The sequence below is a fragment of the Danio rerio genome, chromosome 7 (genome assembly GCF_049306965.1).
Source record: "Danio rerio strain Tuebingen ecotype United States chromosome 7, GRCz12tu, whole genome shotgun sequence".
Classification (NCBI taxonomy): Eukaryota; Metazoa; Chordata; class Actinopteri; order Cypriniformes; family Danionidae; genus Danio; species Danio rerio.
In genome coordinates, this window is record NC_133182.1 from 31,257,664 (window position 1) to 31,275,679 (window position 18,016).

An 18,016-nucleotide genomic window follows, 5' to 3' on the forward strand; every position below is an offset into this window, starting at 1 on the left:
ATACTTTATTGTTTATATCCAGAACAAGGGGAAAAAAGCAGATGAAAACCTGGCTGGGGAGACGGCGATAACATATCAGTTCTTTAGCAAAGATCACGACATCATTGTGATGCGTTTATCATACAACGCAGTTCGTGTTTATAATCATTAATATTAACTAGTATTAATTCTCTCTCTAGACTTAGTTTCAGGGCTTGTTCTTGTCGGCGCAATATAGCCTCGGCTTATTGCACGTACGAATCCGATTGTGAAGAATGATTAAGCGCTTGCATTTTTTATTGCATCCTTTTCGCAAGTTATTCATTTGTTTTGTTTTTTAAGTGGTGCGAACATTATTTACTGGCAAACATGTTCCTCGATCTCGTACATCAACAAATAATGTAGCCTACTTAAGTTAATTTACCTTTTATGTAAAAAATTAAGGAATACCCGAATTTAATATTAATAAATAAAACATCCGTATAAACGTACATGGTTATTTTTGAACTTTCGTTAATAAAACAACACAAAACTGTTTATAAATATTGTAGTTAAATATTAAATTACGTTAACTGCTTGAAACTGTATAATAATAACAATTAAACGTTTTTTAAGAACTTAACAAAAACTCTAAATGGCACTTTACTAATAAGTGTAATAACAATATAAATATTAATAATTATAAGTAAAAAGAAAATACTAACCTAGTAACAATATAAGTCAGATGTTTAAAAAAACAGCGTAGTTTCTCTCCACCTTTTGTAGTCATATTTTAAATTATTTGCCAGAAAAACTAACATGTTGACTTTGTCCGGTTTAAGTGAAGAATGGGGTTATAATGTTTCCAGCAATACACTGTCAGACGGTGTGCTTGTAGCGAAAATGCACAGACAGGTTACTTTTTCACAACCATGCGAGAGAGGGCTTCTCCTTCTGTTCCGCCGCCCGCATTTCTCGCAACGCAGGTTTCTCTGCGCTGCGGAGCGGCGCGTTCTTAAGTAGTTACCAAATAGCCTATGTTGCTCAATTTCTCGTCAATGTCTTCCATTAATCACTTTCTCTTTTGTATCTGGCCATTTTTGCAAATGCCTCTGCCATGCCTGGCTGAGCTGGGCTTCTGCGTTTAGAAGACAGGAGTTGATTAAGCCTACATGCCTTTTTTTCCCTTTGCCGTCAATCGCCACTAGCTTGCATGGTTCGGGACCCGTGGATCTGCGTATCGATGGATTTGCTCCTCAGTGTTTGTACTCTCAGCACTCAGCAGTGAATATTAAAACACACTTTACTTAAAACCCCCATACAACAAGCTTAATCCAAATCGATTCGTTCACCTTTCTATAGGTCGGCACGAATCCAAAATGTTCCCAGATGTAAGAGTTCGTTTTCTAACAAGATTCATGGTTGAACTTGAACTTGCTGAATCGCGCCTAATGTTATATTCTAACAGATATGTAATACTTGGCAACATAACAGTAATTTGTGTTTTAAAGTGCGTGACGTCACGTACTACGGCCGGTGGCAATGGACAACCGAGGTGGCAATGACCACCGCGGTGACGCGGTTGTTATGGTGACCGTCACAGCCCTAGTTTTAAGTTTATATATATATATATATATATATATATATATATATATATATATATATATATATATATATATATATATATATATATGTATAAAATATCGCAATATATATCGCAGGGGAAAAAAATATCGCAATGTCAATTTTTTCCAATATCGTGCAGCCCTAGTATGAATCCAATTGACATTTGGATTTCTTAGTAAGTAATGGCTTACTCTGGCATTTTGGTATTTAACTGGGTCTCTAGCTTTAGTAAAAAGAGTCCTTTGATGCCACTAGTTTTTGCATGTGCATTGCTGTGCAATGGGAGAACATACCGTAATTGCTACTGAATCTGTAGAGCAGTGTCTGAACGAATGATGCTTAAGCCAGTTATTTCTAGCGTATCAAAACTATACAGATTATATAGTTGTAGTATTGGAGTACTGAAAAAAGGATTACTCTTGCTAGTCATCCTTCTATACAGTATACATGTATGTATGTTCGTGTATACAGTCAAGCCCGATATTATTCATATCCATAGCTAATTCTGATTTGGTTAATCTTATTCAATCAGCAAGTTGTGGAGTTTTTTTGACAGGAAATGACACAAGCTTCTCCCAAAAGATAATTGGACGATGTGGAAGAGGCGTATTTGTGAAAGAAAAAAAAAATATTCCATCACTTTTATTTACATTTGAACAAAAAGTGGCATGTCCAAAAATTATTTATACGTTTTGCAAACTGTCACAGTCTATGGGAAAATCCAAAGTTCTATACCATTCTATATAGTCCAAGCTGATCTAAAGCATTCTAATTACTCTAATTCATTGGGAACAGCTGATTTAATCAACAAAACAGGTGAAAAAAAGAAGCTCTATTGTTGGTTTGTGGACAGTCATGGCTAAATTCGCAGTTACATTTACATTTAGTCATTTAGCAGACGCTTTTATCCAAAGCGACTTACAAATGAGGACAAGGAAGCAATTTACACAACTAAGAGCAACAATAAATAAGTGTTATAGGCAAGTTTCAGGTCTTTAAAGTCTAAGAAGGGAAGTATTAGTAGTATTAGAATTTTTTTTTTTTTTGGTACAGTTAGTGTGATATTCAGAGAGGCAATTGCAGATTAGTTACACTGCAGTTTTTACCCCATAGACTTCCATACATGTGAATATGTATGTGGCATACTGGAAATGCAAGCTCATGTTAAAGGCTTTGCATGTTGCTGCGTAACAAGGTTCAAGCTTGGTGAACCCTGACCTGCGAAATTGCATCATCTGACTGCATAAGACCAGTTAATGATCAAAACATGACTTCTCTGTAGAGAAATTTGAAATATGGACCAATCACTCACATTTTAAATGTCTAATCATTTGTTTTATCCCGCAACTTTTAGTAGCGCAGTACAACAGAATTTCAAACTCTACCATGTCTACAGCATAAGACAAAGGAGTCAGAAACAAAATAAAGGTTTGTCTCTGCAAATGCAATTTTAATAATAAAAAAAAGAAACAATTAATTAACTTATCAAACAGAATAAAAAAAAAACTAAAATATAAAATACATCATGATGATTTTCATTTATCTTTATTCTCCTATGCTATAGGGCTGGGTCGATAAACAATATATTAAATCGCAATTAAATTTGTGTCATTAACAATGATAAGCTCTGGACTGTTTTGAGATGTACTGAATTTACGGCCACTGAAAATTTATCGGTCGAAAATATGTTTTTAATTTTTGTAGCTTCAGTCATTGTTAAAATACTCTTTTCAATCTGGAAGCATTAACAACTTGTATCTAAATATACATTGTTATCATTCAATATGGGAAAAAAATGATCAAGATTGCATTTTGCCATATCGCCTGGCCCTAATTTTATTATTTTTTCACATAGACCTCTTCCTGGTGGCTTAAAAATACAAATCTGACATCTTGTAGTTTTTTTTCCCAATTGCTGTATATCTGGCTCTCCCAGCCTCTCTCTATCTGTGTTTGGGAAGGGGGCCTACTGTATATCACTGCTGTGCAAACAGTTCACTGTGATTAAAGAGCGTCTCCCAGTAACCCACTGCACCTCACACTCTGCAGAGCACATTCACAACACACTCAATATGCAAACTGCTACAAGTTTAGTCTTGATTTTGTCAGCCAAGAGCAATTTCCCAAACCGCACCGTGTTTGATCCAGCACTGTTTGACAATTTGTGTTCCCTCAGATTTTCCCTAATAGTCCAGTTCCAGCAGACTGGACTTAAGCTGAATCTGGTCCTCAGAGTCGAGTTGTCATTTGCGGTGTTTGCGATATGGCCTGTATGACATGTACATATATTAGCCGGAGCAGCTGTACCGCGGTAATTGACTGAAGGGCTCTCTCTCTTCTCATAGCTCTGCTGACGGAGCTAAAAGGCTTTAGTGGCTAATGTCAGTGAGTGGTGCGTCTTAATCCTGTTGAGAGCGCAGCCGAGGGTGAAATCCTTCTTTGATTATTGCTTGCTATCGTTGCCTCTTTCCAGAAAACAATTTCTCCGCAGACTCAACCACACAGGCAGGAAATCACCTGCAAGACTTCGTACCCAGGGCACAATATGTGCACCATTGGAGATGTAGGGAATATAGGATTGATGATTGCAGATGTTTTATGCTGTATCCTCAAATAAAGCCAGAAGAGTTTGAGCCAAATTACTTCTCTGCTAAACTGATCCCAAGTCTATCCATTATCCAGCAAGCAAGAAGGAAGAAGCATTCGAAGTCACTCTAAAATGTGTCACTAACCTGCTCTCCAGGTGTGCTATAAATGTGCTGAGAGTCAATAGGGAGGTCTAATTCAGGCGCAGAACTAAAAATAATAAGGGATTGTGTCAATGGGGATTCATACAGTGCCATGTGAAGGCAAGAGTTCAAATAATAGCAGCCGTAATATAGCCAAGGTATTGTGTATGAGTGAGTATGAACAATGTATTGATCGGGTTGTATGGACCAAATGTCCCCACAGGTATAGCAACATCTGTAAAGTTTGACATTTGTTTGGTCCCCATGAAAAAAATGGTTCATAAATCACAAAAAATAGAGTAGTTTTAAAATGTAAATCTACAGAATGGGGTGGGGTAGGGGATCCAATAAACACAGTCTATACAATTCATTACATCTATGAGAAGTCTCCATAAAGATAGCTGTACAAGTCTCTGTGTGTGTCTCCCGTTTTTGACGGTATCCCTGGTGTGCTGTTATTTTTATGAGACAAACATTCTGACTCATCCCTCAGTACATAAATGTACCTTTTCATAATTCGTGAGTCAGATAAAAGTAAACATTTGGGTAGGGCTGTATTGTTCCTGTCTGATATCAAAGGAAATAACAGCAGCAGAAAAATAATTAAAACTGTCATAAAGAGGATGAAACGTGATCATGAACTGTACTGACATACTCATTGAGAAGAAATAAATCTTACTAAAAAGCAACGGAACCCAGTTAATTGGGTCTTCTGTTATGCCATGGAGTAGAAGGTATAAAAAGTGAAGTCATAACAGTAGTTTGTATACCAAAATTGAAATTTTAAATCTTTACTGCACTGCAAACCGCTAGGTTTTTACTCCAACAAAATTTTTGATAACCTTTACCCAACATACATGTAAGCACATTCGAAAAATGTGTCCAGGGCTGCATTTTTGAGAACTGTGTGCCATAAGAAATATGTGCCCCGGGGTACATATGGCTGCATTTTGTGGTAAAAGAACAACACGGGACAGTAACACTGACTGCTCATGTCCTTATTTTGTTTTTGCTCTGTAGCTCACCATGAATGGGGCCAGACTTAAAAGGCAGAGCAGACTGGATTGAGGTTCGAGACTGGGGAAGGATGGTTTCAGGAACCATGAAAAATTTTAAAAAGCATGTGACTGCAAAGACTATTCTCTTCTAGTTTGCTTTTTGAAAACACTATTGCACACAATAATAAGTTGAAAATGTGTAGGGCGAGAGGAGATTTTCAACTAGTTAATCGATCGCGGATGTTTGGCTATTAGACGTATACAAAAAAAAAGTGTAAAAGGATGATGATAAAAAAATGTCACCAAGTATACTTGGGCGGCTGTTAATATACCTGGGCATCCTGCCCAAGTAAAGTGTATGTGTGCGAACCACTGGGGTGGGTGGTTCAGTTGATATCAAGCTGATATGTTATGCACAACAACAAGACAACTGGTTTCTCTCACAAATGTACATAGGGGTCTCTAGTGAAGAAGACGGATGAGAAAACATGCCCTGGTAACGTATTTGAGATTGTCAAAAATGTACACTTGGCTTCAAGTGGATCAAAAACTGCAAGAAGACGTAGTGCAGGGTAAATAATTCTTTTTTCTCAAAAATGGGGCTCTGGGCACATATTTCCAATGAGCCTGAATTGCACACCACAAACCTATGGTTACATATAAAGAACATTATTAACACTAGAAACTTTTCCCTCAATAAATCCACTACTAGTTTGTAAAATAGAAGCAGTTTAGTTTATGTCTAGAATATGGTCATGTAGGATTAAACATGTGCTTTATAAGTACTAATAAACAGCAAATATTCTAATAATAAGCCAATATACACCTAGGTAGAAGTAGAGCTGGGCGATATGGCAAAAAAAATTATCACGATAATTTTTTCATATCAGTCTATATCAATATTTATCACGATAAACGTAAAATCTTTATATCTATCAATTTTATAAGATTGTCAGTATGCCAATGGCTTTGTGCAGCTGATTTAACACATTTAGTGAAATGTTTTAGCTGTCTGACAATATAAATAATAAAATAATAAACAAAAAAACAATCTTAATTCAGCATTTACTGTTCAAGTTTTCAACAACCAAAGACATTACAAGTTATGGGATATTGTTGTTCAACATCAGAAAAAATAAATAAATAAAACGATTTGGAAAGGGTAAAAGGTGAGTCATGAGTCAGTTTTGGATGAACTCTCCTTTTAATGGCGGGTATTGTTAATTTAGGGTGAAATATACTTAAAAATATTTTATTTAGGGATGCTAACGATTTTTTGATGATCTACTGATTGTCAATAACACTTTAATCAATAGACCTTATCGATGACTGATAAAGCATGGACATGTAAAGGTTTAGTTATGCTTTGCGCTGTGAGACACGTCCACGCATTACATTTATATTCTTTTTTTAGTTTGTGCCCACCTTAAACAACTGCGGGTGGATAATGCTTCGCTCCGTGAAAAAAAAAAAGATTTAAATAATATTCCACTGCTGTTGTAAACGTCTGTCATATATTTGCTGTATTTTTAATATGTCATTATTTTAAAGATTGTCTTGAGCATCTGATTTCTCATCAGTGATTATGTCCTTTAAATATATAAAGGCTGGTTGTTTTACCGTCGGTGAGGGACAATAGTGGTATTACAGATTTCAATACAAATATCTTAATATTAAAAAGGAAACATAAGCTTGACACCAAAATATCCTATTAATGTCTTATCAAATATCTTTAAATAATGCAGCCTGTAGAGCAAGCTTCAAGCGTTCATTGGGATGTGTTTGAGGTTGTGTTCTCTCTCATGTCTTTCGTCTGTCTTTTTGGGGTTTTTTTTCTCTTAAGGCACATCTTTCGTATATGATGACATGACACTGCTGGGTAGCTGCGCTGGTTTACCAGCACTTGTTTAGGTCTAAAATTTCTTATCATCTTCATAAGGGTGGTGTTGTTTTAAATGATGAAACAGGCTTGTGGTGTTGCCTGCTTTTGATGACACGAGTTGTCTGCTCAGTTTGCAGTGCACGTTGCTCTGTTTTGTGTCGGATAGCAGAAAAATAAGTACCTTAAGACTGAGGTCCAGTGACGTTTCTTGACAACAATGTCTGTGACTCTGACCTTTTTTACCTTATTTTTTTCTTACTCCTCTAAGTACAACTAACACTGTATGGCTGTAAACTTGTACGGCGTGCGGCATCCGGAACTGCAGGCTGCAAAATGCTTGCGCAACGTTACGCATAGTGTGTAAATATTATCAAGCAATTATCGAACTGTCATTATCGTTTTATCAAAAAATTTTATATCGTGATAATTATCGATATTGAATTATCGCCCAGCCCTAGGTAGAAGTGATAAAATACATGGGTTGAATTTCCCTGCATATCATTGTATCATATTTAATCAGGCACTGCATGGAATACCTCCAAATATTCTTTTATTCTATAGAATCGTTTAGAAGCCCAAGGGATTTATGATTTTGCCAGGGAATAGGATTTTGCACTAGGGCAAAATATTCCTTTCAGTGAGCTCCTTTGTGCTGCTGCTCTTTCCCCACGTACACCAGCCAGGCCTTTACTCTCTTTCAATCTTATCTTTAACTGACTCTTTTTAAGCGTTTTTTTCGTTCTCAGTCTTGGTTTCATTTTCTCTCTCTCTATTTCTCCTTCTCAATTGCTACTGAAAGAGGATCAATAATTCAAGGGAGCAAATACAAAGTGAATCATCTTTCACATCATCTTGCTGAAGCATCTGTCTTACACTTTCTCTGTCATAAAACATAATCTCATGTTACACTTATTATAGAAATGTACTTGTGTTAATGAAGTATCTTAATAGTAGCCTAAATGGTTTCTGATCATGCTATATTTTGTGTGTATTGTTTTGCTGCTGTTGCTGCGCTAATATAATGTTTATTTATTGCAGTGATGTTGTTAAAAGGATTTTTTTTTTTAGCATTTAGCAGACCTGATCATGCTTAAAGGGATAGCTAAACAACAACAGCCAAAAATATTACATTGACAGTTAAAGGTGCTATAAAATGCATTGATGCAGTATGTTTAATTATTCTCTGATCTCTAAATATAGGTTATATGGCTTTGGTAAGTGGCAAAAGTTTCAAAAAATGGTCCGTTTCCAACCATAGGACTTGGCCGTAATGTGATATGGTTAGTTTTGACCCTATTTGGAAGGGTTGTTAATATTAATGAGCTCTGAAATGATGCTCAAGCAGTTCATGTCAGTGCCTGACGCACACACATGAACACACACATGCACACACAAACAAAATAATCATACTTCAGTTGTCAAAAAATATTTTAACAAATTTAAAATAAATGTCTTGTTAAATGACAATTTTTTCAACTAAAGTGATCGAAAAGTGATTTAGTTTATCTAAGAGTGAGCCATCTAGAGTAAACTAATTTGCTCCTGAGTTGTGTTGTGGATGAAATAAAAACTATATTGATTATATTTGATAAAAGAGACTGACAGAGATGTGTTCAGTGTTATATTTTGTGGTTTTAACATATTTGAAAACACAGAAGGGAATTAGATAAGTTAGATAAACTAGATAAACAGATAAGTTTAAATGTAGTGCTGTCCTTTTGCTTAAGAAAAATGATTGTACGTATTATGAGAATGCATAAAAGTTCATTACAAACTAATATTCACCCATTTATAAATGTCTGTTGCCTCTTTACAAACATTACAAACATGTCACGATGTGCACGTTAAACTAGCCGAAGATTAGTAAATTAAGAGTAAGAGTAAGAGTAAGTAGTAAGAGTAAAACTGACCTTATGCCTCTTAGGGGTGGTATCGAACAATTTATAATCCGTATATCCTGCATTTTGCATTTTTACACACTGTGAACAGATGAGATCATACATGGCTGCCTGCTTCATAAAACTACGAATGGCTGATGCGAAAGTCGAGATCCCGAAACAGTATTTTGAAACATTTCAAAGCAGTAAAGCATGAACTGAAACACCCAGGTCACAAGACTAAAGTGATACAAAACACCCAGGTCACGTGACTAAAGTGATTCAAAGCATCGGCCATTTCAAAAGTGTTTCCAGACCTGCCAGACCTGTTTAATTGACAGGATTTTAAAAAATTCTGTCTCGTATAACCTTGTGGATTGTGCGTGAGCACAGAGTAACTGTGCTGCGAAAGTCCCAAGTTCAAATCCCAACTTGTACAAATACTCAGAAATTGCAACTTGATGTATTTTAATAATATACATTTTTTAAGACCAATTTAAGACATTCATTCACAAAGTGTTCATTCAAATGTCAGACCAATGTTAAAACAAAACACATTACAAGAACAGAGCATTTAAAAACTAATCTCTATAGCTGCATAACTCTGGATTCAAAGCCATTATCTCTGTATGCTAGTCAAGAATTCTCACTGCTGCACTAAATCACTTGAAATCTCAACTCTACAACATAGGGTATAATTCCTTAATTTGTGTAACAGTTTTTTTTTTCAGAGCAATACATAAAAAATGACCACTAGGTGTCACCGTAGAGGCAGGTTTCCAAACGTATCGAAGCTTCGACACATTTGATTCGACTGTTTCAGTGTTTTATGAAGCCTCACTCCACCCACCACTTCACAAAATAAAGTTTGTTTCATTTCCAAAATAAGATTCCCTCATACACAGAAGTATAAGCCAAAAAAACCTAATAAAAATATTTAAAAATATATATATAACTCAAGTTGTAATTTGACTTAGAAACGTGGCTGATCAAAGGCAGCCTGGGTAATGCATATTAATGAATTTGTGTGGAAGGTAACAGTTCCAATTGCCTGTTTTTCACTGGGCTTTTACACTCACAGGATTTACATGAGAATGAGGAAACAGGGGTGTCTGAGGCTCATGCCATGTCATTTCCGTGTACTGAACTTTTAATAATCTACTGTTTCTACTGTAGGTGTATCCAGATTTTTATTCTACGGCACCTTTCATTTACTCACCCTCAAGCCATCCAATATGTAGATGACTCTTCGTGCAATAACATTAAAGAAGGTTTTCAGCTAAAAATGTGGTCTTTGGAGATTCATAAAATACAAGCCAGCGGTTATGGCACTTAATTTGAGAGTAAAAAAATAGGTGAGACAAAGTTAATACCTGATGATATGGTTCTTATGAAGCCAAATGATGTGTAAAATAATGAACATTATTAAAAACATTGTTATTACCCTACATTTTAATTTTTTTGGGGCAATAATCCTGTATCGCTAACATGATCATACCATTTTTTTTTTTATTATTTATTCATTATTTTCTTGCTTTTCCTTTATGTTTGTGGTTGTTAATCCCAAAGTTGTATGTAATAGCACACAATGGCATAATCCTGTAATCTTCAGATCGATCGACTCTTCAGTCTACGTTCTCAGACTTTTTCTTTTGCCAGCAAACACATTTCAGTCAGTGACTGCAAATAAGACAGCATTCACCACCTTTCACCTATAAAAGCCCTATATATGCATTTCGAAACATTTTAATTCAATCTGTAGCATTATTCATAACCTGAATTTGCATTCTAAACCGCTGACAACATCAGCTTCAGTCCCGAACATTTCATTCCCTCTGCATGTTGCATTTAACTCTGTGCTCCCGTTGGTTTATGTAAGATGGCGCTGTGATTGTAGCACAGCTGTGAAGTCCCGCGGGTAAAAAGTGTGAATTAGGGAGAGAGGCCTGCTGGACATGATGGGTTAAAGGGTGAAGGAGCATTTGAGAGAGAGACTGCCTCGCAGTGGAGTGCTGCTGGTTAATGAAGGGTGAAGGAGAAAAAGATAGAGAACAGAACGAAAGAACAAGTGCTGCGGTAGCTATAAAAGTGTAAATGCACAGTTGTTTTAACATCTCAACTCGATCTGTAGAATTCCCCCTGCAGTTTGGATGACCATACACTCCCTGCACATGAAATATTGATGAAGTCACCTGGAAGTGTCTCCTGTATGCAATTTTGCTTGAAGGTTTTGATGTTTTGAGACATGCAGCTCCATTTTTTTGTCTCAAAATGTTGTTTTCTTTGTTTTAGGTGCTATTGTCTGGACTGATTGGAGTGGTGTCATGGAAAAGGCCCCTTTCTTTGGTGGTAAGAATTATAGTTATGCTAGTAAGCATGTGATGTTTTTTATGTATGTGTGCTTTGCCAATATTCAGCCCTATTAAGCAACCAATATATAATTTTTTAGTGGTTCACTCTACCAATGTACAATATTAAATTCTGATTTACGTGATAAGCTAGTAAAATAAAATAATTTTTTAATTATTATAAAGTAAATAGTGTAAATTAGTGTAACTACTTTGTCTAAACAACATATTTTAATTTTAGCATTTATGTATTCATGTGGTAACATTTATTAATAACAAAGTCCCTTTAAGACAAGTCATTTCACTCGGCTGCCACGTTTGAAAATCCTATCGGGCAATATGTTAGGGTATTCTGTCTGAATGGGGAAACATCAAATTCTCCAAAACTGTTTGCCAAGCTTATGATTACACTACGAATCACCAGTACAAGTAAACTACAACTGTCTCATAGGTTTTTTTTAAATGTTCGAATCAAACAAAATCAGCATTTTTTTCAGGTTGCCCAAGCTAATGTGTAATGTGCATGCGCACTTGAAAGGAACGAGATCACGACACTAACCTCATTTATGGCCATTCTACACATTATCATTCTCTTTATAATGTTCGTCTGACCGCGCTGCTCTTCTGAAGTAATTCATAAATGACAGAAAGACAGCGACTCTTTGTTTACAAGTTTGTGGGCATTTGAGTTGTTGCTGCTGTCATGTGATGTGCGTTTGACAGGACGGACTGTACCTCGCAGATTACAAAACAAAAAAAAACTTTTGTCCTCAAGTATAGTTAGTTCATGCAAAATCAGAGACTTCAAGCTTTATTTGGATATATTTCTTATGCCTGTGAAGCAAGTATACGCTGAGATTCCAGTGTGTTTGTTGACCACCAAACTGTCGTAAAAACACACGTCTGGTCCCAGCTTCTCCCCTGGAGGAACAGCTCCTATACTTGTAGGCGGAGCTTCATTCACCATATGAACCATTACACTTTTTCCCATTCAAAACTATACGAGTGATACGTCTTGTGTATTCATATAGTGATATAGTCTTTATTAATAATTTATAACATTGATTTGTTCATAATAAAAGAATTGAATTTCACAACATGATTCATAGTAAGAAAAAATAGATAATAATTTAGGGATTACATTTTACATTACATTACAAGATTACATTTAATAGAATTTATTAAAATTTAAAAAAATTTAATTGTTAATGATGCAAATGAAATTCAGTATTTGGCAAATTAAAATATACAGTTAAATGTTAAAAATAAAGGTTATTTATTGGCATTGTTTCATGAAGATCCTTTAATATCCACAAAACATTTTAATTCCTTTATACTTGAACAATGTTTTTATATCATGAAAATGCTCTTCTCACAAAGAAAAAAAGAGGACCTGTTGACTGAAAAGTTCTTTGTGGAACCCCAAATGTTTCTTTTGAGGCTTCACTATGAGAACCTTCTTTATTTTAAGTCTCTTGTACAAATCTCATAAATGTTAAAGATCACATGAAGTGCTTTGAAATGTGCATTGTGTTTTTATTCTATGTTTAACATGATCTCAACTGAAATATAAAGACAGAGTGGGACATACAGTAACTCCTCCACTTTCAAGAGCTTTTCGTTTTTATCACAGCTCTTCAAGTGAGAGTGGTTGAGCTCAAGCAAATGAGAAGCATCTTGAAGGGGGCAGGGCATGTCAGAAACTAGAAAGCATTTGATTGGTCAGAAGATTTGATAAGAAACTGAAGTATGAGGTAATGCCATAATAATTGTTGAGCCATTTTGGAGGAAAAACAAACTGCAAGGTTTGGATATTTACTGTAGTTCTTCTAAATTCGAATTCTGTCATTGTTTTGGAGCACACTAGATTATATCCTTAAGACTATCCTTAACTGTTACTAAAATCTTAATAATACCTTTAATATAGTATATTTGCACTTCTAGTTAATTCTGATTGAAAGTAAAACATTTAATTCCATTGTATAGTGTCATCTATAAGTTTTAAATTCTGAAACTGTTTTAAAATGAGCTTTTTTCTGTTCATAACATTCAGTTAGCAGTATGTGACATACACATGTATGTTGCACTCATGGAGGGCAATCTTCCTTTTACCCTCTGCCCTGTCAGATTTTTTTTTTTAGTGGATTTGTTAGGTTGTGTCTGATGCTAAGGCATTATCACAGCAAGCTCCATCAAGAGGGAGCTGGAGGGCTTCTGATTGCCTGTCATGTAGTGCTCTGTAGACAGTGTGAATGTCTGAGCCGAGCATGCACAGATCCAGCCTGGAAGCCAGTGCAGTGGGAATGGGATGTAAAGTGTATGCATTGGGTTTGCTCTGTTCAGCCAGCCGTTCTGCTCATGCATAATTGCAGCAGGGATTGGGCACGCTGGCTGCATTTTTCATGCCTCTTGTTCTGTGGGATCGGCTGGCTCCGGAGGGAGCATTAACCGAGAGTATACAAGTTTACAGGCTGCAAAATGGGTGGGATGTTGGTAAATCCTAACCCTGACACAAAATCACACACATAAGACAAATGATTACACACACAGACAACTCATGCAATGCTTCGCACAAGTCAGCTTTGTATGTGAAAAGATGGTTCACATAAAAGTAATCATTCTGTCAGAATTTACTCACTCACGATCATGTCATTCTAATATAATGCACAGAAACATTTTAGACAATATGTTTATGGTAATCTCATCCATGCAATGAAAGTGAATGGCAGGTCAGTGCCAGTCCAGTTCAAAACATAATAAAAAAGTTAACAAAACATAGTATCATAACAGTGGTCTATATGACCATGTGTTCACATCTCAAGTTTTGTGTTATCGTAGTTGTTACTATTTAATAAGGTGTCTTTGGAAAGAAAACGTAAAATTTAGAAAGAAAATAGATGGAAATAAACAAGGGCAAGCAATCTTAACATTTAATTTGTTTATTTTTCTATAAGGAAATATAATTAAGCCAACAAAAGAGCATTTTTGAGCTTTGTACAGGGGGGAAAAGGAACTAGAGTGGCGCTAAGGCAAAGAACTAAACAAAACCAACAACCACATAAACTAGAACACAAAATCTGCTCTAAACTTACTAAAGAAAATAAAAACGTGAAAAAGAAACCGAAATCCTTAGGGTATTCGACGGCAATAAAAACACTCCCTAAAAAACAAACTCAAAACAACAAAAAGCGGAGCTCTGAACACTTTACATAACTACGGGCAAATGTATGTCATGCGACTTGTTAACCTATCCTTTTTTTTCCCAAAAAGGAATGATAAACTTTTAAACCTTATTGGATTTACAGCCTTAAAGTCTTCTCCTCATGTTCGCGTGGGTTTCCTCCGGGTGCTCTGGTTTCCCCCATAAGTCTAAAGACATGCGCTATAGGTAGGGCTAGACAGAATCTGCAGACATTTTTTGCTATTTCTGCACAGAATTTTGTTAAAAATCTGCAGATTTATGCAGAATGATTTTGGGAGTACCATAACTAAAACATAAATATATGAAATAAAAGTAATGTAAAGTAATGTTTACAATGCAGATCCAATTAGATCCACTTTATTTGGTAAACAAAGCAAGACTTTCATATAATATATCCACTAAAAGAAAGAACACTGTATAGTAAATAAATCATATGAATATTTTCATGTTAGTCAATAATATTACTGTAATTCATTTAAAAAAGAAATAAGTATACGTTTACACCCATTTACACACATAAATAAACAGAATCAACGATGGGCTAAAAATCTGCGGAATTCTGTATGCGCAGATTCTGAGTGGGCCTTTAGTTGAATTGAATAAACTAAATTGGCTGTAGTGTATGTCTGTGAATGAGAGTGTATGGGTGGGTTGCAGCTGGAAGGGCATCTGCTGCATAAAACATATGCTGGATAAGTTGGCGGTTCATTCCGCTGTGGTGACCCCTGATTAATAAAGGGACTAAGCCAAAAAGAAAATGAATAAAAGAAAGCACATTTAGCCCTAATATAATGTTATTAGCAATGTTAAAGTAATGTTATTAGGTTTAACGCATGTCCTAACTCATGGATGAGGAAACAAACCTGCAGCCATATAACCTGTAAATTCGATCACGTAAATGTAATGTGTGGACAATTTCTGTGATGATTAACAAATCGCAAATTTGAGTAAAACAAACTTAAAGAGAGAAATTATTCTGATCAACCCATCTCTCCCTAACACGTGTTCAGGGAGTTAATAATAATTAGACAAATCAATTTGTAGTTTTAACTAAAAAAATAAATAAAAATCAAACACTGTAAGGCTTGAAGCTTACGCTGCTATTCTGAACAAATAATCGGAAACAGAAAGCAGTTAAAGGGTGGCGTGTTTAAGTCAATTATTTATCTGACTCCATTGTAATTATTCTGTTATTCTGTTGTTATCATCATTGATAAAGAGAATGAATCTTTACACCTTAAAGCAGGCAAAGTTGTTCATTAAGTTACATGTTTAAATATACAGACAGTAGAATAAAACATAATAACATACTGTCTAAAGCTACCCTCTTTGCTACCGTGATGCCCATAGTTAAAAATATAAAATGTAAAAATAAAAGCTAATTCAAACAACTAATAAAGCCCTGTATGGACACAAACAACATAAACACTAAACTAAACATCTCATTTTATTTTCCAGAAATACATTTTTGACATCTTTTATCCTGTTGTGAATTATCCCAGTAACCATAGCAATTTTTAACATATTCAAATATATATTTTTTAATACTTAAGTTAAAAATACAGCGGTGCGTTTCTCTCATTTTTAGGTGGCATGTTTTGCCATTGCCTTGCCCCAATTAATTCTTCTAAGCCTGATTATTTCATCTTTTTCTTTTAGTTTATTTGAACTTATTTCCTCTGATGTCTTTTGTATTATTTGTATAATGGTCACATAATGTCATGCTTCTTCTCATCTCCGGCCTATTGCTGAGGGAAGATCAAGACTTACCTCATTAGATGATTATCTTTCCTTCAATCCATCTCTCTTATTATTTCTCTATACAATCCCCTTTCTTTCACTCATCCCCCTACTCCCCTACCCTCTTTCTCTCTCTCTCTCTGTCTCTCTTTGTCTCTCTCTCTCTCTCTGTCTCTCTCTCTTTCTCTCTCATTCAGTCAGATGTAGTACACGACTCTAGATCAAAGAATAAGATGAGTTACAGCATGAGATGTCTCTCTCTGGGATTCAGGTAAACATGGCATTTTCTAGCCCGTGATGAAGTATAGTTCAGCAGCAGACCCCATACTCCATCCTTGAGGAAACAGACACTCCAGTAGTTTGTTGTTTATCTTCCACATACACACAGGGAAATCCTTTGGGAATCCTTCTGAAATGTCTTTTTTCTCTTCAAAACGTCCGCCTGTTTAACTAAATTGCCTCTGCTTTTAATGCACAAAACACTTTCCACACATTTGCTACCTTGCATGTACTGTAGAAGTGCCATGACGGACAAGTCTCGTAAGGAGTTCAAGACTGGCTGACATCCGGAGGAATCCCTCCCAGCTGTACTCTATTACAGCAGTGAAAGCGGAGAAGTGTACAGGCCTGACAAGTGTGCCATCCGCAGTGTTTTCTCTTGACTTCAGGGACTGTCATTGAAGATTTCCCTGCAGGATCTCAAGGGATCGCCGATCAGCCAGCGAATTCCACACACTTTCCTCGCAGGGGCAAGTGTCTCATTCACATGGGCCAGCCCTGATGATTGAGCTATCACTTGGGCTCTGTCCGCTCAGTCCTGAAACACAGGGAAAGCGTGGCACAGTTGAGCGCTGTCAAGGTGGAGAAAGATTGATGAGGCTCTCCTCCTATGCACCTCGCGGTGTGGGGAATTAATCAGCTTTTAAAGGTGTCTGACAGAAAGGGAGAGTAGCCATGTTAAATTATTGCGGAAATGAAAATGGCAGGACAACAGAGAATCCGCATTGACTGAGGCTTTATAAACACTCATCTTTTTGCAGGATATGGCAGGACGGCAGCCAGTCAGACATTTAAAAAGATGACCTTGATCGAACAAAGCGAGATGAATGAGCCTGAAAGGACATTGATTGACATTTATCTTAGTGTAAGTAGGCCTACTAAACTGTAGTGATGTTGACAAGTCTGCTGTTTGAGAGTATTTAAGAACAAGAAAAGTGCAGTTTTGCTGAAAAATAAGCAGACACGTGGCATCTAATTGATAAAAAAGTGGAAGAAGCAGGTGTTTAATGGTTCTATGGCTTTGCACAGATGTGTGAAAATAATGCCAGCCATAAAGCTGTGGTTAAGTAAACCCAGATCTCGGTTCATGAATTATTAAAGCTTGTTTGTCTCCTGATTGTCTGAATTGATTTAGATTTATTTTGTGTGTTCGGAGGGTAAGAAAGAAACTAGTGGGGCTGAAGGCATGTAGAGATACCCAACGCTGCTGTTCAATTATTGTTAATTTACATCAGGGGTGTGAATATGTGCTTATTTCCATAAATAGTGAATTGTGAAATTTGGTAACAAAGATGTGATTTTGTATTGGGTGAACTTAATTCTTTTGGTACAGTTTGTTTGATGTAATGTGAAGTAATGCAGGGGCAATTTTAATGT

At 36.0% G+C, this 18,016-nt stretch overlaps 1 protein-coding gene across 3 annotated transcripts in view; it reads left to right on the forward strand.

Moving 5' to 3' along the window:
* The window catches only part of fam189a1 (family with sequence similarity 189 member A1), a 205,886-nt gene that overhangs the window by 78,758 nt on the left and 109,112 nt on the right, over window positions 1–18,016 (forward strand). For 2 of the 3 annotated variants that reach the window (XM_003198968.7, XM_068222641.2), the window contains exon 2: window positions 11,363–11,419. In XM_003198968.7, the coding sequence (XP_003199016.2) occupies window positions 11,363–11,419 (57 nt within the window). Of the gene's footprint in view, window positions 1–11,362; window positions 11,463–18,016 lie in introns of all 3 variants that reach the window. The other variant, XM_073908638.1, reaches the window with a different exon arrangement.